The 25,354-nt window shown below is 37.5% G+C and overlaps 1 protein-coding gene across 27 annotated transcripts in view; it reads right to left on the bottom strand.

Moving 5' to 3' along the window:
• The window catches only part of KIF1B (kinesin family member 1B), a 98,736-nt gene that overhangs the window by 48,181 nt on the left and 25,201 nt on the right, over positions 1–25,354 (bottom strand). For 6 of the 27 annotated variants that reach the window (XM_030017420.1, XM_030017434.2, XM_030017430.1 and 3 more), the window contains exons 4-21: positions 24,914–25,093; positions 22,733–22,798; positions 20,615–20,793; positions 19,768–19,879; positions 18,657–18,734; positions 18,347–18,412; positions 17,572–17,589; positions 15,954–16,029; positions 15,574–15,652; positions 14,882–15,024; positions 10,984–11,117; positions 9,795–9,874; positions 8,322–8,397; positions 5,010–5,089; positions 3,469–3,575; positions 2,911–2,994; positions 1,104–1,284; positions 619–691 (exon numbers count right to left, since the gene is read on the bottom strand). In XM_030017420.1, the coding sequence (XP_029873280.1) occupies positions 619–691; positions 1,104–1,284; positions 2,911–2,994; positions 3,469–3,575; positions 5,010–5,089; positions 8,322–8,397; positions 9,795–9,874; positions 10,984–11,117; positions 14,882–15,024; positions 15,574–15,652; positions 15,954–16,029; positions 17,572–17,589; positions 18,347–18,412; positions 18,657–18,734; positions 19,768–19,879; positions 20,615–20,793; positions 22,733–22,798; positions 24,914–25,093 (1,812 nt within the window). Of the gene's footprint in view, positions 1–618; positions 692–1,103; positions 1,285–2,910; positions 2,995–3,468; positions 3,576–5,009; positions 5,090–5,604; positions 5,668–7,027; positions 7,091–8,321; positions 8,398–9,794; positions 9,875–10,983; positions 11,196–13,656; positions 13,699–14,881; positions 15,025–15,573; positions 15,653–15,953; positions 16,030–17,571; positions 17,590–18,346; positions 18,413–18,656; positions 18,735–19,767; positions 19,880–20,614; positions 20,794–22,732; positions 22,799–24,913; positions 25,094–25,354 lie in introns of all 27 variants that reach the window. The other 21 variants (XM_030017409.2, XM_030017411.1, XM_030017418.1 and 18 more) reach the window with 11 other exon arrangements.

Here is a 25,354-nt window from a genome sequence, read left to right as displayed (position 1 = left end):
ATTTAAGAAACAGGTGGAATGGTGGAATTCCCATTGTTCTGAATGAGTTAACATTCCCTTTGCACACTGCTCCCTAGTCATAACCCCACCATAGGCATGTGTACCATTAAGACCCTTACAAGGAACTCCATGCAGGGGGAGGGAGAAGGGTTAAAACATGCACAATGCAGCAACGTTTTCAGACATCATTCAAAAAAAATAAACCTAGCGTATCAATGTTCTAGGAATCTCTTTGGCAGCATAAAATTAGTATGTTCTGGTGATCCAAGACAAAAATAAAGGCAAACATCCCAAGAAGTAGCTGTTTAGATTACTGAAAAGGAACTTCAAAAGACACAGAGCATAGAAATGCCCTTCTTTCAGGTTAAGTTGCAAGAAATCCAACCTGTCCCAACAAGAACTGATTAAAGCCTCTTCATTGTCAATTACAATCTCGGAATTAACATGAAGGAGCTCACTCACACTGATAATAATTCATTGTAGACACAAACTACTTGAAAGCAAAGGGAGAACTGCATTGTGCAGACAACCCAAGCAGGTTTCCTAAACTTTCAGATAAGCAAGGACAGGAATTACTGTTTGCCAAAGATATAGTTAATCTGAAGTAAGAACACATACCAGCCTTTGCTGCTCCAACAAGAGATCAGCTTCCTCCTTCTCTTTCTTATACAAAATCTCCATTTCTTGTAATCTGAAGATGAACAAAAGAACGGAAGTAGTCAAAGAGGTCATTATTCTCCTCTTGGTGCTACTCTACACACACAGCCCACTGAATTACAGTTACAAGAGTAAAAGTCATTCCACTTAAAAGGAACTGCTATTTGTCTATTATAGTACTATAGAAGTGAAACTTCCTGTAAGTTGCACTTCAGTCCTTCACAAGAAGGTTTATAGGGTTAGTGGTAGGTGCTTACCCGTGATTTTTAAAGGAGCTAGAGCACTGAAACACTGAACTAAAATAACAAGGAAGCTTTCTGAACTTTCACAACAGGTAGCAGAGATGCTATGTGGCAGAACCTACGTTTAGGTTTTGCACAGACACCACCCAAATAACCTACAGCTGACTCCTTGTTTCAGGTAGAAATTTTGAGTTATTTTGTTACCTTTTCTCCATCTCCTGCTTCATGTCAATGCCCTGCTTCTCCAGAAGCTCTCTCTGAGCAAATGTCCAGTCAACTGGCTCAGAGGGAGTCTCAGCTGACGGTGTTTTCTCTCTTTCTGCTCGTGCTTGCTCTGGATGGTTGAATCTGAAGACATGATTTTTACCCATGATGATACGATTTCCTAAGAATAGGAACAGAAGTTAACTCTTTCAGGTAAGGATTCCAAAACCTTTGAAAAACATCACTGAATGATTCATCCCATTTATCCTGTTGGGTGACAGAATAAGAGAAGATTACCCTATAAGGATTTCTGTATACATTCAAGTTAACTAGGTGACAGGAAAAAAAAAAAAAAAAAAAAGAATACATGGTTTGTACAGAACAAGCCACTGCTGGTAAGCAGCAGTGCTCATAGAGGACGACATCACCCTCAGGGGTCCAATCTAATATCCCAGCAGAGTTCATCAAAAATTAAAGGACAAACTTGGAGATTGACCAGCAGTTGCAGTAAATAAAACACATCACTAAATTCCATTCCCCTCCTCCAGTGGCAGTGCCAAAACATGGGCAAAAGCCACTTCAGCAGAATTTCCAGCTTGGAAAAACCTAACTTCAAACACTGGAATGCACTGTGCTTACTTTTCTTTAAAATGTGGTTTATATGTTTTGATTTTATTGGAGTCCTAATCAGTGGGATTTATGGAAGGAATTTACAGCTTCTTCTACACTAATGTCAGAAGAGCTGAAGGAATCTAATATTTTACAAGCCTTTCAGCTAAATCCTAGAGATATCAGATGTCCACAACGTCTGAGATGTGAGCATGATGGAAGACGGTAAAATGCCTCTGCTCTTCCAGAGAGCATATTAACATAGTTAAAATTTTAAAAAGGCATTCTAGTAAATAGACCTCCAAAGTAACCAAAATTGTCCTTATCAATGTATTACTAAAATACAGGCTCTGAAAGATGTCAAATACCATGTCTATATTCTTCTAGTAACTCAATTATCTAGATGCGGAAAGAAGAAAATCTACTTTTTTAAAAAGTACTAAATGATAAAGTAATGGTATTCAATATGAGCCATATGCAATCACAGAGCAGCAAAAACTTCTTCCTTCGTTGCCCAGACTTGTGCTGGACTTGGTTCCATGAAAATACTCACTTGTAACTTGATGCAAATAATTCAGAGGTGATTTTTTTGTTTGGTTGGTTTTGGGTGGGTTGTTTTTTTTTTTCCAGTAGAAAAATGAGGGAGGAACACAGAAAGCATCATAGCTTGAAAGAGGTAAATTAAACCCCATAATTTAGGGAAGTCACTCCCTCCTTTCTAATTATTCCTCTACATACCTTTCTAAAGGAATATAAGGGACTGAGTGGGAAATCTAATGCGAGCAAAGAGAAGCTGTTGTATTCTTGCAAAGGGTCGTATCTTAGCTTTGCCAGGAAACTGGGAATTTTCCATCAGCAACTGGCAGTCTGTCTGTTCTGTCTCACTGAGACTGCCAAGGGCAATAGGCTTGGGCAAGAATGTATTTGAATAATATCAGGGTAAGCAGAAGGACAAGCAGGATGCTGCGTGGCAGTGAATATTTAAGTACACTTACAGCTAGTGCAGCAAAGAATGAAAGAAAACGAACTGCTGCCAAGAGACGAATTGTACCAACTTCTGTTTAAAAGCTACATTCCAAAAAGGTAACACTGCTGTCCTTTAATAGCATCCAGCATTCTCTACATGTGATGCAAATGTCACGTATGGACAATTCTTAGACGGACAGTCTACAAAAAAATCTGTTCTAACATTTCTTACCTGAGCGCAACTGCACAGGCTGCACAACCCTCTTGCCATTAACATAGGTTTCTGATCGTTCACAAGGCTCCAAAGTAACAATAACTATGAAGAAAACAACATTGATGAATGAGACCTTAGAAAGCATTGTACAGAAGCAGAAGTGTGCAAACCCTAGCCTCTCATTTTCTGCCTATCTTCCTACTAACACAAAAACAAGATATAAGTGAATCACTCCTTGATGCCATGCTGGTTAAAAAAAGAAATAAAACCCCATGAGAAAAAATCAATACTACTGACATCTCCACATATTGCAGTTGGAAATAATCATTATTTTTTCTGTTTGAATTTCCATGATTGTATTTAACCAAGATCAGAACTTAACTCTTATACTGCCTGCAGTTTGAAGCTATTAGACAAATTTTATTTTCTTCCCCTAAGACTCAAGAAAACAGCAAGTCAAACCTGATGGTTTTCTTGAGGTAAGAGAAACTTTCAAACACCAGTATTCCCTGGCCAAATATCAAGTGAGGAGCGAAAGATTCAGCAATACTTTGCTAGGTGAAGTAGTTTTTTTACCTTCACCGTTGTTGTTCCTCTCACTTCGAAAGATACAGTGTTCTTCTTTGATATGAGCCCCACTCAATACAATGTCTTGCCTTCGCTCAGCATCAGCTTGGCCAACCCTGGATCCAACAGAAGATATTTCAAGAGCAAATCAGACACTTTCTACAACTCCGTATAGGACAATACAGCCCAGAAATATCCAGGAAAAAAGTCTAAACTATTAAGACTATCCTTCAAGTTTTAAAGGTTTGAACTAGCACTTAACTGTTTTGCAGAGAACTTATCCTCCAATTCATGGTAAATCTGGTAACAGCTTGACAAAAGAAAAGAGAAGTTTTCTCTCTCTTAAAACATGTAATTTAAAGACAGAATTGAAATGTTAAACACCTCTGGATTTAATGCATTTCCTTCCCTCTTGTGTACCTCTTTCTCTCTTTAGCAAAGGAACACAGAAGGAAAAAAAAAAAAAAAAAAAGTGACAGGAACTTCCAGTGGTGCATTTCAGCTGGCATACAATGATCATCCCTTCCAATAATCACCATCTGTACTTCAACAAAGGAGCAAAAATGGCTCAGGAGACTCTTGCTGAATAATTTGATGCCACAAGCAGTTTCATCCAGCTTCCAGACAGCAAGAGGCTGGCTGTATCCCTGGAGCATTAAATTTTATGTCCATTCAAAAGTAAAATATTTGAGCGATTCTAGATACAGACAACTTAATTTTCAATCCTAATGTTTACAAACTTCTCGCTCTACTTATTACTCAACACATTTCTGATGTCAGCCAGCTAAGCTCAAAACTTATTACGATTTCTTAGCCCTAAGGTATTCTATTCATCATTCTGTGCTGAATTCTCTCCAAGTTTGATATTCTTTTCAGTAGGTCCAATGCATATTAGAGTAGTACCATACAACAGCCCCTGTTTGTGTACTCTTCTCCATTTGTTCCCCACGAATATACAAACTAAGCAACCAAACATGGTTTCGTGCTCCTACAATAACAAAAAATCACCTCTCTTCTTCCAGATGTCTTGATAAAACGGATTTTATTCCAAAACTTGTCAAGTTCCAAATCTGGCAATTAAGTTTAATCTCATATATGTGAGCACAGGATACATTAATTGTGCAGAGGCATGGATAGCAGTTTATTTAAATAATGAAGTGAACACTCATCCATATTCCAGTTGCTTTTATCAGGTACTATGGTTTTCAATCCTCCACTCATCAAAATCTCAAAGACATTTTCAGTAAGTTTTATTACTTTTGTTTTCCTGTATCTTAGAAGGGATATCATGCTTTCTTCTACTGCCCAGCTGTAGTAACAAATGTCTTCTAAAGCTGTGTAACTCAACACATTACTTCTAAAGCACAAAAATCAACTTAAAAAGAAAATGCATTTCTATACTTTTTTCCACCTATAGCAATCTCATGCTTCGTTTGTACCTGCAAGTTGAATAGCTCAAGGCACAATTATTATTTAAAGTCGTAGTGTCTCCAGCATGGGGATTTAAGCAAGCAAAGCAGACTTCAGAGCACATTAGCACCAATCCTCACCTCGTAATACCATCTTTGATGTAGTAAAGCAGACATTCAGACATGAGTGGATCTTCATTAAGGTTTACAAGATGAGGAGTCTGAAAGAACAAAAAGAAAAGTTAATTAAGAACCAAGGACCTACTTTCAGGCTCCTTCCCACAGCTGTGGAGGATGTATGTTAATCCAGCAGTTTAGCTATGTATATCGAGGTTATTCTATAATGCGTTTTTTTCAAACATAACCTCTTGTTCTGAAGAGCATCACAAAGTAACAGCAGAAATACAGCTCAGATCGCTCAGTTATCTGAAATATCAATCAATAGAGAGAATAAAGGCTTCAGCTGAAAAAAAAAAAAAAAGATTCCTTGTAAAGCGTCTGTAAACTTTGATAAGGGAAGTCCAACAGCAGAAAAGGTTGCTTCAGTAAAATTTTGAAACTGATGTGCAATCAACTTTGGCTTTTCTTGGGCAATACTGGTCAGGTGCTCATTTGGCAAAGTCTGTTAACATCAGAAGAAAATCTAAAACTACCAACATTCTCTAATAAAAACAGCTAAAAAACTCTTCATCTAAAGTTCTTCTAAATTTAAATCCACTACAGTTACTAAACCAACCTTCTTTGGTGAAAAAACCCCATTGGAATCAGCAAACAAGTCACAAGGCCTTGGTGTGAAAATCTAGCCAGTGAGATAGCAGTAAGTACAAGCACAAAAGAAAAGGCAGAAATGGTTAAACAGAATTAAAGAATAAAGATGATAAAAGAGAAATAAAGCTGTTAATAAGCCACCTGTCCCTTTGTTAACCTCAAATAGAATAAATTTAGCAAAAAGAAATAAATTTGGCTAAGATTCCTTGGCAACATTGCTTCCATCAACTTATTCTAGCTGCAAAGAAGTTTACTTAAGAGAGATGTTAACAGCACTCAGTTTACAGAAGCTCAAAAATTACTGGACGTTCACAGTGAAATTTGTCTTTGAATGAAGAAGTCTGTCAACTACCCAATGGAAGACTTAACTATAAAGACAGAAAAGGGGAAAAAACAAGACAACTTTTTCACCCCTAAAAATACAAAAGCCACCTAAAACCGTAGCTGAAGATGTCCCATGCCATCATTGCTATTCACTGCATTCAAATCAACATTTGGAGCTGTATAAAGCTCTTAAATCAAGAGAAAACTGGAGAGAAACCAAATCCCAGACGTAGTCGACTGCTGCAACACCACTATGACTTGTGCCACTTGGACGTTTTGAAAATACTACTGTACCCTATACATACATGTTTTAGCATCTACGTTCATTTACTACACTAAATCAAAGGCTGAATGGGTCTTTCACAGGCAACAGGGAGTTCTGGGTCTTTCACAGGCAACAGGGAGTTTTCTTACTTGCCTTTCTTACTTTTTCTTCTAAGAAATAAAGCTCAACAACTTAAAGGTGATGCTAGCAAAACCAACTCTTCACTCATTCTAAGACCTGTTATTCATCCACAGACAGTTATGTTTTCAACTTTCTCCTGTACAACATTACAGCATTCCTCAAGCATGATCTGAAGGATTTTCCCTGCTCCTGTATTTGATGACAGCACAAGCAATTAGATTTCCACAATCCATTTCAGGAAGTTTCCTGCCATCAAAAGCAAAACTGGTAGATACAGCAATAATTGCACAATGTGATACCTTTTAATTCGTGAACTGGGCAAAATTTACTTTACAGAGTTCAATTTACAGCTCAGCTGGTAAAAACAACACAGTGCTGTCCTAGTAGCATACAATTAGATACATACTGGTACCTCAGAAGCGTAAAGTCTTTATTAAAAAAACCTTCAAATTTGCTATCTACATCTCCTAAGTTTTTGCAACAGCAGCCACAGTTGCTAGAAGGAGACCTAATGAAACTGAAGTGCAAGGATAGCAAGGAACAGAAGCAGACAAGACTAGGTCAGGAGTTTTACTTCTCCTAATAAATCCTATATGGGTAAAAATAAATACTATCTATTACCAAAGCAACTACTTAATCCAGATGGCATTTATACACAAACCTGATCAGCTGAAAATGCACCAAAAGAGTCATCAAAAAGAGCTGAGGGCCTCTGAGGGAAAATCTAAAAGGAGATGAGGATCCATAACATGAAAGAAAGAAATGTAAAGAACACTCAACGAATTAGCGTCTTTACAAACCTTAGGCACTTCTGAAGTAAGATACCAAAAGCAAACCAGAGCTCTACCTACTCCAAACATAACAGTCTAACACTACTTTAAGCAAAGGATTAAACATTTTAACCAATTCTGCTGTCCTGTATTTCTGTACAATGTCTCTAGATAGGTCCCTGTTTAACCTTAGATCAAGTTTGTTACACAACTGCACATGCAAGTTTCAGGCTAAGATATTACTCTGTGCTCCTTTTTCAAAGATTTTGGGTATATAAGAAAGTACATTCTTTTCCTTGTACTCTTCAATAATTCTGCTTTAACTGCATAGATAGCTTCTTTACTAACTTCATCATTTTATATTTATAAAACTGATTTATGCCCTTTTCCTGCACAGTTCTGCTTCTTTCAAATTTCAGAAAATAGAACTATTGACATGTACTGAAAGAAATATTCCCCCACATCCCTTATGTTCAGTGGTTCATTAGATTACAATCCCTTTTTCCAAGGGGAAAAAAGATTAAAACACAAATTCAGGGAAGAGCACCTGAACAGGACTTCAACATTTTCTGGGTATCTCAAAGAATAGGTAGAGTACATGACGGTCACACACAGCTGGTGCAGAAAATGGCAACAACCACGTAAGAGGCAGCATTTCTGAGTTGGTACTGAATCAACACATATGCAAGGAGCTGCAAACACTTCTGTGTGCAGCACAGATTTTTCTAAAGGAAGGTACAAAAAAGTTGAACGATTTTTTTTTTTTATATCAGAAGTTTCCCCACAAACTTTTCACACTGCTCCTATTTCATCATTGTATTAGGCTAGCACATGCTTCCCTACTTTAACAACCAATGGAAGCTACCACAGGCAATTCTTTCTGCAGCTCCCTAAAGGCATTAAGTACTATGTTGCATCACTTACATTTGGAACAGCATCCAACTTCATTATTATGGGCAAAATAAGCCTTAGATGTAGAGTGTTTTGACAGATTCTAACACTAAAGCTATTTCTGAAAAGATATTGTAAAAGGAACTTACTACTAACGGTCCAAACCTCACTTGTGTTCTTCTGCATCTTACATGAATACAAGCCCTTGTGTGAATGCTAGGTCCCTCATCCCCTCTCCTCCCAGACTGATCAGCCTTTTGGAGACATGATGCAATAGTTACCAATTTTCTCTACCTTTTTAGGTGAGAAGACTCCCAGAGTTCCTCCGTCTTCCCGAATGGCAACTCCCATTTCGGCCAACAATGCCTCCCTGAGAGAGAAAAGCAAGATATTTACCATATTTTAGGCTTCTTCAACAAAATAAGGACTAATGAAAGCCCTGTAATGAAATACATTAGACTTTCAACCAGCCTAATCAGTGGCCATACAACCAGGACTGTCACCACCTCATAAGACAATAGGGCAAGTTTTTAAACTTTAATCCTAGTTTATAGGCCTGCAGAACGGCAACAGGAGAAATTTTAGAGATTTAACAGCATTTTAGTGCAATAATGTATCACAAAATAAGTACATTTTAGGACATTACATTCATTGCTTCCTTAAGGAAGATTAAAGTCTGTTCTAGATTTAAATATTTAATTTAGGTAAAAGGTGCTACCACTATTCATTAATTAACAAAGACTTAACTGGCTCTTCCTGATCTAATATAGAAAGTACTCTCTCATTCTTAAGCCATAAAAAGGATTGTATTGGGTCAAACTGTTCATGTAACACAGTATTCTTGGCTTTGACAAAGCACAACAGTGACACCAACACAGAAGAATAAGAACATGGCAAACACTGTGATATTTTCCCCAAAGTATTCTCACAGTCTCCCAATTTCTTCCTAAGGAATTTCCATCATTAATGGTGGCATTTCTGTTAAACAGCTATCCAAAGGGGCGGTGTTGTTTTTTGAGGTTTTGTCATCTTTTATTTTAATTCCAACTCCTAGCATCATCAACATCATGCAGTAAAGATTTCCACAGCTTACCTATGTATTGTGAGAACTTCCTATTTGTTTCGTATCATCTGTTAGCCTTAAAGTCCCTTAGCTCTGTCAGTGAATAACCTGTCTCTATCCACTTTCTTTCATATACCTCATGATTTTATGGACTGCTCAGTCACACTGTTTCCAGGCAAAGATGTTCCCCTTATATATTTTGTAAGCTTTTAATATTCTAATAAGTAATGCTCTGTTTGGTTGCACCCACTTTCTGACAATTATTAAGCACCTGTCTTGTTGCTCTAAAACACAATTCAAATCAAAGCTGGAAAGCTGGATCTGTTTCATAATTTTAGACACTCCAGTACTAAAAACTTAATCTTTTCTGCTCAACTTCAGGGCCAGAATTTTGGGGATCTAAGAGAACGGTGGAAGAAGAAAGAAAAAGACCAGGACTCCATGCTGTTTCACAGCAGAAGCCAATGTAGCAGCTTAGGATGTTACCTGAATTACAATGGTAAACAATTCAACTTCAGGAAATATAAGAAAGAATACGGCTTTCTCTCAGCATTGCCCCTAATACATAACACAAACATCAGCAGAATTATCACTAAGCACTATTCTGCTGTTCCATTACTTTTGAACAGAGTAACATTCTCCATATTCCACACTTCTCCATTTTCTAGAGACCGTCCACATCTACAGCACTTCTGATTCCTGACCTTTCCATCCTAATGGCCTCAGTTTTCCTCAGCTTCTCTTCCCATGTTTCATTCAGCTCTGCAATGATCTTCTCAGATTCCTGTGTGAAAATCCCAGAAGCCGTTTTACAATTCTTCTCAAAGTTCTTTACATAATACACAAAGCAATTGAAGTTTGTGCTCAGTTCTAGACCTCAAATTAATTTTGGATATAAAAAGTACTCTGAGCACTTCAAAACTCTAAGTTGTCTTCCTTAATTTTTAAAAAGGTACATAGCCTTGAAGGCAAGCTCAGAAGAAAAGACGACTTCAGAACTAAACACAGCCAGACTGTAATTTGAACCACCTAATTTTTTTTTTCCTTTTTCTATTTTTGTTTTTTTTTAAACCTGATTTACAGGCATCATTCAGTAACTGGATGCCAAGGAACTGCAGAGACCACACTGTTATTTCCATGGCAACAGTGGGTTTCCAATAGGAAAGGCATATGCAATGTGAGTTCCAGCCCATTCCAATCCCTATAGCAGTGTCTCATGGACAAGACATGAGAATGAAGCATAGATTCAACACAGCCAGCTCTCCCCACTCATCCACCCATGGAGATTGGGGGAGCTTTCATAAAAATTAAGAAATACTTCACTGTAATGCACTTTTGATGCGGTTCAATTCTATGCAGAATTGGGACAAGGCCGCTATTGTCTGGATAAAGCATGCTATTCTGTGTGCTTCACATTTTAATCTGTGGGGGTTGGGCGAATACAACACTGGCAAGATTATTCTTCCTCCTTTTTTCAACTTCGGGGTAATTTGGTTTTCTGAAAGCTGAGTGCATTTGCTAGTCAGACTTTGTCCACACTAGTGCTGACCAGGCCCCCTGAAGTCTATACTTGTGATCAAATTTTCCATAATTACCACTACATCAGAGGACCTGTAAACAAGAATCAATATTTTCATTTATAATTTAGTTGTAGCTCCAGGCTACAATTAAATGTAAATAATCCTAACAAGAAAGACTGTTCATGGCATGAACCCAGTTTCTAGCCCACCGCAGTTAAGTGCCCTTTTTAAGGTGCAAGTGGGTTTCAGACAACTTCTTGCAGAAACAACAGCTAACTGGATATATTTATGAAGAAAATTCTCCTGGGTTCACCTCTATTTAGCCTTGGAAAAGACCAAAATAATAGCTTCCTTAATCTACAGTGAAACCTACCTTCAAACGTTCAATTGCCTCTTCTCCTCCAGGTGTTGACATGATTCTTTCCTGTATACTGGACACAGATGTTAAGCCCACCTGACTACTGAGAGAGCAGGAGGATGGAGATGCAGTGAGGGACCCCATGGAGGCTGTGGAAAAATTGCCAGGACGTTGATTCTCGGAGGCTAGCAAGTATCTATGTTTATTGTTCTGAAAATCTTTCAAATCTGGGAGAGAGACACACAGACAGAGGGAAGGCAGAAAGATGGGGAAAAGGCAAATAGGAAGAGGGAGGTAAGAGGAAAAAGGAAAGGAAGGAAATACCAGTGTAAGAGGAAAGCATTTAAGCAGCAACAAGACAAGTTTTGTAATTTTTAGATGGCAGTTCTGAAACAAATCTTTTAATATTAGTGTCCATAACATAGTGATAACTCAGTTCAGACCCTGAGGATTATTAGTAACGACTGCATCATAAACCATTCGGATCAAAAAAGCCTGAAAACAGAAATTACACACTTGCAAAAAAAAAAAAAAAAAAAAAACATCCTATTCCTAACTGAACACTAAACTGAGCACCATGGAGCTCAGACCAGCAGCACATTCAGTTCCTCGTGAGATTAGTGACATTTTGGGATGAAGTCCTAATAGACGCCAACCCCTTAAACTCAGCAAAACATTTTCTTCCAGACTCCTTTAATCTAAAACGATGATTAAGTAAATCTTTATCACAGCAGTGGTTCTGCTGAACCACCCAGACCACAGGACAAAGAACTACCCCTCCTTAAAATCTCACAAGAGAGTATGCAAATCACCTGTCAGTCCATGATGGGGAGAAGAGAACACAAGTTCTCAATAACATCACTACGTTACTTCTTGACCCTTCTTATCTGAAAAATTAAAATCTGAGATACCTGATGAGTGAAATATCTGATAAGGGTCTCATACTTCAGAAGGTGCTTTAAAGCTTTTTTGTCTTAGTTTAGATGAGGAAGGCCTTAAAAAAAAAACCCTAAAATTTAATAAGGCAGCTTTTGTAGCCTGAAAACCTGGAGGCCTGAAAGATGCCTCCTTGAAAGACAGAAAACAAGGAAAAGGTACATGAATGATTTAAGAACTAATATCCAAAGGCAATTTATTTTAATCTAACTTAGCTTCTCATATATCTCTGTAAACCATATCCTCAGAATAATCACACACCAAAAAAAAAAAAAAAAAAAAAAAAAAAAAAAAAAAAAAATCTTCTAACCTGGAAATATCAGACAACTAAATAGCTCATTTTTAATAATTTTGATAGCTTTAAATTCTATTTCAAAAGCAAATCCTTTAAAATAAGTATCCTTAGGAAAGAAACAGGTCAAACCAGACCTTGCAAGTCATAAACAAGGGCTTCACGCTTACAAAAATAAGATGCTCACCCGGACATTACATAAATTTCCATGTCCTCCTACATCTCCTCTACTCTTCCTGAACAATTCTGCTATTGTCAGCCTCATGCCCTAGTTTACTCCACATTCAACCTGCTGTTTCAGCCTCAAGAAACTGATATTGCATCAAGTCAGTTTGAAAACCACCATCTGCAAATACAGGAAGCAGGGGTGGGAGTTTAGCAGAAGAAAAGCAAGTTAAGGAAAGGGAATGCCATCGGGATGAGGAAAGCAGGCATGACAGAGCAGGGAGGATGAAGTCTCGAAAGGCCAATAGACACATGCACTCCTGAAGATAAAGGAAGTGGCACTTGCAATGGCTTTCACGGTTGCTGTGACCACAGAGAACCAAAACCTTCAACATCATGCACGCTTCTCCTGGAGGCTGCAGCTTTCACACAGATGACATATGCACACACTGGAAGCAGCATCAGAACGTAAGACAAGGCCAGGATGAGTCTTTACACCACCAGTAGCTTTAATTTTAGGAAATTTCAGACAGATCTCTTCCAGTTGCTATTGTTTGAGTGAGGGTGAAGAAGACTGACTGAAAGAGTTTAAAAAGTCTACCAACCCAAAATTTATGTAGAAGACATTTTTCTTGCAATGAACTACATATATTTCCCTTTCATAGAAGCAAACAGTAGAACAGAAATAGAATGCCATTTGCTGACTGTTTTTAACCCTATTAAGTTAATCATCTGCAACCAAGTATTTAAGCTCAAATAAGAGACCTTCTTCAGCATAAATGTCCAACTTTTTTTTTTTTTTTTTTAAAGAGACTATACAAAATAAATAAATCTCAGTCTCCAGGAGGAACTGATAACATTTCATCTTGAGTTAATCACTTGACACATTTAAAACAAATAATTCTAGGTGGAAAAGAGATGTTAAAAGGCCAGGAAGCTAGGTGAGCAGAAGCTGTTTCAACTGAGCAACTTGAGAAAGATTTGAGAAAAAGTTTTTCTAGTTCGAATCTAAACTGTTGGCCATCATGAAAACAGACTAAAGAATCACCACTCTCCCTTCTATATTATGCCAGAAAAAAAGCAATGAACATATGTTGCATTTTAAGCTTTGCACTTTTTTTTGACTGTCGACTCAATCTAAGAAACGCTGGTTAAGCTAGTTTCCATGAAACCGCATTGCATTCCACAGTGAGTGTTCTGTCTGGGATTTCCCTGTGAGAAATGCTGGCATGCAAAGCTCAGTTAAAAGCTGACCCAGAGAAAGCAGGTTAAAAAGAGAACCACACAATACACACATTTGCCTCCACTTCCAGAGTATTCATCTCCCATTGGATCAACTGAAAGGAAGCAGGAGGGAAAATACAAGAAGGATCAAAATTGAAGGTTCACTAGCGACACAGGAAGGGAAGAGAATACTACTTTATGTTTAAAGAAACAAAACACAATTTTCAGTAACACATAGGGTTTGGTTTTTTTTTCAGTTTTGATTTAGAACCAAAAAACACAGACTGTACCAAGCATGAAAAACACCTGCATTTCATTCTCTTCTGGCCCCATTCTCTTGAAAACAAGCAAACAAAAAAGTAAATACATGTTACACATATTTAAGCAGTCTGTGACTAAGTCCGGACTTCTGCTTTACAGGCAAGTAAGCTCTGGTAAATCTGGTGGTGCAACATTCACTTTTTTTTTTTTTTAAAGTCAAAGAATCTTTTAATCCACTGGAATACGTTCAGTGGTTTTATGGGCATCTCTTTCACTAGGAATTAAATCACTGGTCATATTATAAAAGAACGTAGCAGCTAAAATTTTAGTTTATTTGCCTCGTTTGGAATGAGGACAAGGAAATTATTCAGGCACAAGTGTGTTCTGGTGCTTTAAGAGGTTGCTGGCAAAGCAAATCAGTAAAATACTGGTCTGCCAACCTAACTCAAAATCTCGCCCCAGAAAAATTCATTATTTATTCACAAGCAGCTGTTTCATAGCTAGTTATTTTGAGATGACAAATGGTTTGTCACTCGGGACATCGTCTAACAGGAATTAGCCATCGTTTTCTTTTCTGAGCAAGGATGGCATTAAAGCCAGGTATCAACTAATAACCTTAACCCTTTAAGGAGGAAGAAAAGATGCTTTCTTTCTCAGTATGAAATTAAGTTTCTATATCTCAACTCTCCTCCTTTTATTGGCAGCCAGACAAAAAGCCCTCCATAACTCATCAGAGCAACTCCTGAATGTGTAAGTTCTAGTACACAAAATCACTTCTACAGTAACAGGAAACTCAATCTCCATGTTTTTACTTGAGAGTTTGAACTCTACAGCCACAGCAACTCTACAGACAATCCTAGGATGGGTTGTTTATAGACAGAAGAGGCTACCATTTCTAAAACCACGTTCAAAATTTTACATCAGCACCTACATTAAACCTCCCTGTTTTAAACCCCTTTCTCTCACAGGCCCAGCTCTCCCTCCTCCGTAAGAGAGACCAACCTCAAGATAGTAAGGTCTGTCTAATCCACTTACTGTCAATAATATCTCCCAGCCCTTGGGCACGCAGGAGATCCTTAAGCCTTGTCACCTCCTCCTTCAGCTCACGCACCAGCTTGGCATTGGGATCTTCATTGATAACAGCATTGCATTTAATCTGTTTTGCACGATCAGCATATCTGGAACCAGACCAAAACAATGAAGCCTTATAATGAAGTTATAAGTGCTTATGTGCAACACAAGAATGCAGCAATATAGGAGACATTTAGCTTGCAGCTGTACATCAGAAGAGAATCCTGGATTATATTCAATCATGCATTTGAATTCATATTTAATACAGTGTATTGCTGCAAAAAAGACAAGCCCTATTCAACACGGATTAACAACATGTACAACAGACAACGTGCTTTTTTCTTTTTTTCTTTATTCAGTGCTTCGAAGCCTCAGCTTAACGAATATGCTCAATTTTAGGGACCACATTGGAAAAGAACATATGAACGAGAAGATGAGTTTGATTTTTCAAGTTAAGAGTAGGCAATAAACCCCTAGCTCCCTATTCACATACAATGGATTGGTTTTGTTCTTTCAGAGTAATTGAGTTCTTGCCAGTATACAGTCTTCTTCCCCACAGATTTTCTCAAAGTATAATAACCCAAATGTTTGAAGGATAGAATGTGGCCATAAGAGCCAATACCTACCCATACCCATCTCAGATAAAAAGAAAGTACCTTAAAGTGCTCAAAGTTTCATCGTAGTTTATGTCTGCCGGACTCAAAGCAGCAACCATCGCAGTTCTGGAGTTACCGCCTATAACGAACAGGCAAGATTTTAGATGAAACTACAGTGCACAATCTAGGCACTAGTTACCTGCTAAATATCAGTACTTTCAATAAATTATAGAATTCAACTATATTCTACATTACTAAGTAACATACAAAAATCATAGTAAAGAGAGTTGTAACTTTAACAAAAGGTAGAACTATATGACTCAGATCTGACTACTAAAAATACTTAAATTTGTATCAAGTATGAGGTTAAGTGAGTTGAAAGCACTCAGAAAATTTAGTGACAATTTCCTTCCATATTGGCACATGCAAATCAGCCATACCTAGATTTTCTCGAAGAAGCCATGTTAGTACAGAATCCCTGTACGGTATAAAGTCTGTCTTCTTCTTTTTTTTACTCTACAAAGAAAGTGCACACTAGTGAAAAACAGACACCGAATGGAAAATTCAGATTTAAGACATAAAAATCATAGTATAGGTATTAAAAGAACCATGACAGCATACACATATGCTATCTAAACAGAGGGGTGGCCCATCTTCAGTTGTACAAGCGATTACTGAATTTGATATTAGATAACATGCAACATATTCAGACATCTAAACGGATGATGATAAGCAGTCCAGAGAATTCCCTTGACGCACTAACTTCAGAAAGGTTTTTCTGCGTACGAGGCATATCTTCTTGACATTTGAATTCTGTGTTCTAACACCACTCCAAGAGAACTTAAGCAGTAAAGCTTACTCATTCAGGAGAAGATTCACTTTTCCTTTGCTAGAAAAGTTACAGCTTTTTAGAGCAGTCAAAACTCTATTACAGGAGATTGCACAGCTACAGATACACGGGTGCACATGTGAAAGGACAACTACCCAATCTTCCTGTGTTTCTGTAAGCAGTTATTAGAAAACTTGAGGATGGAAAGGATGAAAGTACTTGGACACTGAAATTAGAAGTATGAGTAGAAAGGAGGTGGGTTTGGGGGTTTTTTGGCGGTTTTATTTGGTTAAAAAAAAAAAAAAAAAAAAAAAAAAGACAAAAACTTTATAAAGACTACCCAAACCAAAGCACAAGGCCACAAGACAGGTGCCCAAGTATCTAAGTACTTTGTCCCAAAATCAGTAGTGACAAATGTAGAACTTCCACACGAGAAGAGGGCCTACCCAGCACCTCTGGCAAACTTCCCTCCAAATTTCATTGTAAAGGCTTTCCCTAGCTTCTTTATTTGGTCTAAAAGAAACAACGATTAACTTCAAAAGCCCTATAACAGAATGTGAATCTTGGGTCACCTGTTTACTTACACGAATAGTTAGTAAGCAAACATCTTGCTTCAAGAGATGCCAAAAGTCTAATTCTACACAACATTTAACACAGGATATGGCTTTGCAATACAAGGCCTGATTATAATTTGCGTGAAACTCCTTTTAACACTCATGAGGTGCTTAAAATGTGAGCGTTAGTCTTGCAATAGTTCTATTGTCCCTTGGCAAAGGTGAGTAACTTTACAATGGACAAGTAAAATTACTAAGGGCAGGTAAGAACCAGATGCTAAAGCTGAAAACTAGAATTGACTATCACCTACAGACCATCATATAGGGTAAAGAAAAAAGCATGGAGAATGGAAGCATGAAAGCAAAGACAAAGTTATCCATACTAAAAGTAAATTTTCCCAAGGTAAGTCACCAAATCAGGAGCAGGAATGTAGTAAAAGAGCTTTCCTAAATACATACGTAAATGTGTACTTTTCATAAATCTATCCCCAACCTTAGAACATTTTTAAATTTTAGTACTGATAATTCTCAGGCTTCGTGACTATAATTTATAGTCACAGGAATTTCTCAAAGATCTGACATAAAAGATCCCTGCTCTTTGATTCCAAAGTGAAGAGAATAAAATCTGACACTCAGGCAAAAAAGACAACATCACTACTACTCAGACCATCATACCTTGTTGGTGCAGTTATCCTAAGTTGAAAGCATTAAAGAAAGAGGAATAAGATACAAGATGAGCTTCTTAACAGAGCTGTATATGTAATTTCCACGTCAGCTTGGATAGTATTTTCTTTTCTTGAGAAGCCCAATGAACGAGAATGGTTTTCATTAAAAAGAAATTATCTAAAAAGCAATTAAGTATATTCAACTTGTCCAAGCTGTTGAGAACTCACTTTTAAAAGGAACAGCAATAATTTACTTGTTGGGGTTTTTTTTTAAATAGTAGTTGAGTATAAATGTACAAGACAAAGTACTTTTCTAAACCTACAACCCTATGTTTGGATCAACATATGCTCACTCAACTCAACACATTATTAAGTCTTGCAACTGCAAAAAAAAGCCAGTGATATTCCTACACTGGTATTTCTAAAATTTTCAACAACAAAGCTGCAGTTAGTTTTCTAAAATTATTCTTTTAAATAAAAATAAAATTACTTTCCTGCAGAACTAAAAGCCTGCTACATGAACATGTCTTCTACGCAAATGCAGGCTTCTTTTGCAAGGTTTCTTCACAGCTAAATAAACCAGTGCTTCGATCTATTAACAAAGTTTCTACCAGCCTGCGTGGAATACTATCAACACTATTCATCTATCAAAATATACACAGCTAATTTGGCTGAGAATGCTAGGCCAAGAACAGTGAATGATTCTGCTGTATTCCATGGTTTTTAGTGTCTCAGTTTTACTAGCTATGGAAAGGTGGTTGCAGGTAGGTAAATGCTGTACTTACCACTTCGGCCAACGCTGAAATAACTTTGCCCAGAGTTGTGAGAGACTTGTTTATATTTGCTCCTTCCTGAGAAAACAGAATCCAGTATTATATAGTAATTAACATTGTTCAACCATGAACCTCTATAGACTAAATGAGCCAAATGTCACATCCATGATGGGGGCAGGGGGGAAGTCTTCAATTTTGCAACTATTTTTTCCATACTTATAATACCAATCCTTTCTTTTCCTTACTATTTGTCAAGCAAAGACTCCACATGATGTTTGTGCACCCCTTCCCTTTCTTTCCCCATACATCAACGGCCCAATACCTTTAATCGGGTTCCTTTGGCACCAGTTGAATCAGCTCGCTCACTCCCAGCTAGATCTACAAGGCTAATCTTGCTGACCTGAAGAGAGAAAGCACATTAACAATGAGAATTAGCTTTTGGTGAACTAGAGCAAGAACAAAACTTCAAAGAATTCTATGGCATGAGAAGAACTCTACTGTCTGAAAAAATCACCGTAGTGTGCTGAAAACTACAGTCAAACAGAGTTTTCACAAGCAATTAGCCTGATGCTGTTATCTTATGTATAAGAAGTGTCTGGGATTATGCTCTGGTTTAAGTATCACTATACCTAAAAAGAGAGAATGAGGTTTCACATGAACAGAGCAGAACAGAAGTCAAAAGAAATTAAGTGTTACTGCTACAGAGAACACAGGAATCTCAAAGAAAGAGAAACTTAATGTTTCATCCTGAGTCTAGTGACACCAACAATAAAACACTGGTCTAACTAAAGCTACAGACTGCATGTCAGTTAATGATAGGTTTACAGGGTCTTATCATTGGGGGAGGAGGGAAGGTGTCTTCAATACATAAACTTTTTCAGGTCTGTCCACAGTAGTCAGTTCAGAAACATGAACATTACCTGTTTTTCAGCTACTTTTGCATGCAGTTCAGAGTAATAAAAGCCAGAAAAAACTGTTCCATACTAAACAGCGTACCTCCTTTCAACACGCAAATTCCAGAAAGTGCCTAAGTCTCACTCATTCCAATTCCTGTGCCCAAAGAAAAGAACTAACGAACCAAATATTTTGCACTGACAAGCAAAACCACAGCAAGTTCTGGGAACAAGACTGAGGAAGAAAACTGACTTCTTTTATTTCATATATCCCTCCCCATAAAACCTAGTCCTTAAGGCTATATTTTTCCCACATCTATATATTCTACTCCTGCACATATTCCCCATTTAGTTGTTTTTAGAATTACAATCAAACAAAAGAAATAGAAGGGCTCTGTCAAGGAACACTGCAAGTTCACCCTTAAACAAAACACCAGGAAAAACAATTCATTCTCATTTTTTCATCATACTGTCAGTAAGAATAAGTCACCGCAGGGAAGATTTGTGAAAAAGTCAGAAAACCACTTATCTGTAACATACCTTCTCTGTGGAAAGATCAGTTTCTGTGTCATGTTTCTTCTGAGTAAAGACAATTGTAAACACAGCATGAGAGCGGCTGCTGGTTTCATTCATGTTGGTAGCTGCCACAGTCCTGAAATATGAACAGATATATACTTGTTTAGAAAACAGTAGCCTCTATGCCGCAAGTACAGCTACCTGCAGGGCTAAATGCAGCTGTAGAAGAATGAGACCAAGAGGCTGTACAGGTGATGTTCTGCCCTGTAACCAAGACCAAGCCACACCAAATACCATTAACAAACCCTTTGATTTTTCACTCCTGAATTACTCCCATCTTCATCACAGTTTAAGCAGAGCTTCCTCAATCTGTGTACTCAATCTGCCTTACACTCACTCAAGACAACACAAGTGACATTTATGTCAGTCTTTCCCACACACTGTTAAATGGAGCTTACAGCTGACATAAAAACAACTACTAATGAACCAGAGCCTAAAGCTAGAGTGCCAACTTTAGTCCTGACCACTTGAATAAATGAGGAAACTGCATTCACGTCTGTTTATACCAATATAGTGATACAGTACACAACAAAGGCAGAACTAAAAGCCAGTATAATTATTTACATACTTCATCTCAACTCATTACAAGCTTTAAATATCTATACAGCAATTTGCAGCACTATTTCACCACACCAATTGATTTCAGCTTTTTAATAGCATTGATCAGGGCGTATTTCAACAATACTCCTTATGTGGCATGAGCTTTTTTTATAAGTGCCAATGCATCACAGAAGATATTTTAAATTTGCTGCTATATACCATATATCCCCACAACAGAGATAAAAATATATAACATGCTACCATCACTAACCTGGCTTTGTTCCCAGCATCCATGAGGTCTGCAATGTCCGTATAAGACGTGACTGCTAACTTAGACAGATCTTCCACATATGGTCCAAGCAGAGGATGTTCTCGCACCCGCAAATTCCCTTTGTTCTTCGGGTTCAACAAGTCTCTGACTCTCTCACAGTAAATCTCCATGTAACTCACCTGAAAATGGGAATTTGCATGGACAATTTAGTGTTTCTTAAGGCTTCCTCTGCAAGCAGCTCTGCAGCATTTCAGAGTGCCAGTGGTAGAAACTCTCCCAGTCCACTACAAGAAAGCTGTAGGTAGGTGTCTCAGTTCATTTAACAGCTTGAGACAATGGCAGAAGGGAAGAAGAGTCACTAGTCTCATGAATCACATCTCTAACATAAGCTGCAGGCCTCGCACCCATGTATAGATCCCTCAACCATTTCAAAAAACATTGGTGTTTAATTAAAAATTAGATTCTTGAGTTCACAATCATCTTAACAGCTTTAATATGACACAGCAGCAAAACTGTCTGTTTAAAAATGCAAAAAAGGCAGGTGGTAAAAGGAATCTGCTTACAAGGAATCTCTCTTATGAGCCTCCAAAGCAAACTGAAGAAGGGAAAAAAAATTAATTTCTTTGTATGCAGAAGCAACTTGATTCTAAGCTGTATCCACATCCTGCCGTATTCCTGAGTCATCAGTACAATTAGTCAAACTAAGGTAATCTTAAATCTGCACCCCTTGAAATAAATTATAAAGCTAAGATAATTTTTAAATGAATTCTTTAATTTTTATGTTTCTCATGGCACTAGGCTTATCCCAGTCCAGCAGGTAGGTAGCAGCTGCAGCAGTCAAGGTATTAAATATTAAAAGAGACAGTAAGTTACTCATTTTCATTCTGTGGAAAGATTATAGATGTAAGCAGCAGTTCTAGAAATTTAGAGATTGAAGGTCTCTTTTTGTATAAGTGCAATTCAGAAAAATGAATTCTATATCCAAAACAGATCACAATACACTATTTATACATTTCCGTCACTACTTCTGTCTAGCTCTCTCCCTTCTCTGCTTTTGTCAGATATTAATTCTTTTGGATTTCCATTGTAAAAGAGACTATTTCTCTCTCTCATATGCACAAATTTATGCTTGGAGACATAATCAGAACCACAAACAAGTACCAAATAGAAAAAACATCATGAAAATGTGGGAATCTTCTCATTCGCAAATCCTAAACATGAGACTCCTATGGTATTCAAGCATTAAGTCATCAAATGTTAATAAAATACAATTAAATGAAGCGTTAAAATGGACAGATTCAAAGCCACAGAACTAGTCATTTTCCAGTTCTGTAATTTAGAAGCAGTAATGATTGGAATTCACATTTATTAATAATAATCACATTTGACTTCTATCAGTTTTTTTGGTCTCCCTTTCTTTCCAAGCCCACAATATATTTGCATGTCAAGGCATTAAAACTGATTGGGGAGGGGGCGGGGGGCAGACAGTAGAAGAAAGAAAATACTGTTTCTGTGAGGCAGCTGCTTTTGGTTTTATTTTGGAGCTGGGCAGGGAGACAAAAAAGAAATGCTGTAGTATGATAGCCTGTGAAAACCACTTTCTATACACAAACCAACCTAAGTAAGGATAATAATAAAGAAAAATTAAGTACTGACAAATATCTTATGTATGCACAGCTTAAACAATTTTTTCTGTAAACCAACCTTACTAACAAATGTCAGGTAAGACTGCATGACTAAGCTATCCCAGACAAGTCCTGTAGAGAAATAGGATATAAGTTTTGACTACAGTAGTTGACAAGAAAAATGTAGTCTTCCATCCGGCAGTCAAAAAACCCAAAAAAACAAACAAAAAACCACCTGTAAATGCATCTTCAGGTTTTTCAGCCCATCTTTTCTTTCAGAATTGCTACACGGGTAAAGGTCTACTAATTTTCTGGTGGGGAAAAAAAAGTCCCAGAAAGGTTTTATTTACATTTGCCTCAAACATCGAACAAAAGAGAAAGACAGAAATCCTAAAAAAAAAATCTGCTTCTTAATGCAACATTAATAATGCAGCACCTAAGCTCAGTCTGATGTCCAGCACACAGATAATCTTTGATCCCTCACCAGACTCACCTCTACAGAATATGACATTTCTTCATTGCTGTTGTCATTGATTTTCTCAAACAGTTCTTCACACAGCTGGAAAGAGATTAAACCCGAGTCAGAAATTAGTTTTTACTGAGTAATAACAAGTAACTACTCTGACATGTCACTAAATTGGCTTTATAGTGAGGGCAGGGGAAGAAAAAGAACCTATTACATCAACCACATACAGCTTCACTTGGAAGATACTTAATCTCAATTCTACATCACTATCATTCAACTTTATTTTATGTAGTATCTCAACAATTGTTCTAGGTTTAACCAATACTATTATTCTGTACTATAAAATTAGAATAAGCCTATAACAACTGAATTGGAAGTAATAATTTTAGAAAGGAATGATTAAAATCCTTAATCCTCTCCTAGTCTCATAAAAACAACACTCTGTTTATTTGGTGTGCTGAAGTTCCAGGATTCAGATTTAAACCAACAGGCAGAAGTGACTTCAAAATTTGTTAACAGTATCTTCATATGAAGGATACTTTAACTATCAGTGGTCTACTGCTTCAAGAGTGCTTGTCTACAAGTAACTGAAATGAGAGGCCTAAAATTAAGGTAATAAAGGAAGAAGAAATGAACAGCGGGCAATCCACGGATATGTATTTGGAAATTAAAAAGCGTGGGTACAGAGAGGAATAAGAGTAGAAACAGGTTTCTGGAACAGATATCTACAAGCCACTGTATGAAAAATAAACACATTATGAAGAATACAGGCAATTTTGAAGGTATACATTCTGGAGTATTCAGTCAACACATGGTTGAAGTATCATGAAGTTTCACACTAGGGACTGGCAGGCAGGGAATTTTGCCAACACATAAGAATTTATTGTCAACACCCTATATTACTTGGAACACAATTGTGTGTACCTTCTGCGTATGTGACAAGAAAGAGAACAGATTCAACAAGGTCTCCCTGAAGAGACAATTCATTTTGTACCTGTATGAGAAGGCATCTCAATGAAATTGGAAGGAAATTATTTCATCTTAAATAAAACAGGGTAACAGGAGCATTATTAAATCTACAGGAGCATTCTTAAGTTGGGGGGGTTTTATGGCAGTGTTTAATTTGTATGTATTTGAGGTTTCAGAAAAACAAATAGGAATATCGAGATTACAACAAAAAAATCTTAGCGCGAAGCTGTTGTCAAAGATTTTCAGCTCATTTCACCTGTTACACTGTTATATTACTGTAATAAAAACAAAATGCTTAGATATAACAATTCTCATCACATTAGCTCTTTCAACATTCTTTTAAGCTAATCACCACAACACTTGCAACCTATCTCAGTACATATGCCCACACTATTAACAGAGAACAACGCTCTGTATTGTCTATTTCACACCTGTGGAACAGGGCCAATGTCTACTGCAAACCTGCAGCAGAATGAGGACTCAAGCTTTCCAGCAAATTTATTTACCAAAATCAAAACGCAGCCTCTGATTTCTATTTTGGGAATGGAGGAACGCACTGTTTTCCAACAAACTTGGTCCACTGTCAGCGCCTACACACTGAGAAAGGCCTGCACGTAGAACAAGTGCCAAACAACCAACAGCTATAGAATGCTAAATTCATGACGACAGCATAAATTGTTGCCGGCCAAAATTTCTTGTGGGGGTATCTCAACTTATTCAAATTTCATGGCAAATGTCAAAAACAAATTTCAGAGGGGGAAATAACACTGGCCTGTGCTTAGCTGCTGTAAATATTTTTTCCCAAAGTTTTCATACACTTAATTTCTTCGCAAGATATATTATTCAGTTTTTAGCCTTGGGAAACTTGTTTCTACACAAAGTTTCTAGCATGTTCATCAGTAATACCACCTTTTGAATTCCTACTGAATACAAAGTGCTTAAGTGCTGTCCTAGCTAAAGTCAGAGGAGACAAAAAACCCAGTGAAAGACCTCTTGATTTACTAGTTTTTTGGGGAAGCGGAGAAATTGGATGTAGGAAAAATACACAGAGTGTATAGTACAATTTTAAAAAAAAGTATCAGAGGGAAAATAACTTATAACGCTCTTTCTCCCCAGTAGATTCCTTTCACTTCAGAAATAAACTGTGGTTCTCTGTTAACTGTTACTGTAATATAAAAAGAGCATATCAGCAAGTGTGTGTCTGAACAAATCAAATCCCCTTTCTGGGTTCTGTTCTACCTGGGGGATTATGCCTGCTTGGCTCTCCTCCTGCTTGCCCATCATTGTGTAGGATTTCCCAGCTCCAGTTTGTCCATACGCAAAAATGCATACATTGTAGCCCTCAAAGGCATGCAGCAGCATCTCCTTCCCAATATCATTGTACACACGGCTCTGAGATGCAAAGCAGGGATCTTCAGGCTGAAAAGACATGAAAACAGCATAAATACAGTCTTATCCTATCATTCAAGTAACATTTCAAAAAGCGACTGTTTTTTTTTTCTACTTCTATCTTGTAGGTCGATCCCTTAGCAAGAGGCAAACGTAGCACGTTTTTACACACAGCTTTTTCCCAAGGCAGTACCAGCTGGAGAAGAACAACAATGACAACCCTTGGAGGACCACTCCATCAATGCTGAGGAAACAATCTGCATAAAGAAACCAACCAACCAACTGGAAAAG

Source organism: Aquila chrysaetos, chromosome 6 (assembly GCF_900496995.4).
Source record: "Aquila chrysaetos chrysaetos chromosome 6, bAquChr1.4, whole genome shotgun sequence".
In the NCBI taxonomy this organism is placed as follows: Eukaryota; Metazoa; Chordata; class Aves; order Accipitriformes; family Accipitridae; genus Aquila; species Aquila chrysaetos.
Note: the sequence above shows the minus strand (reverse complement) of the source record. Positions and strands in the feature narration are given on the sequence as shown.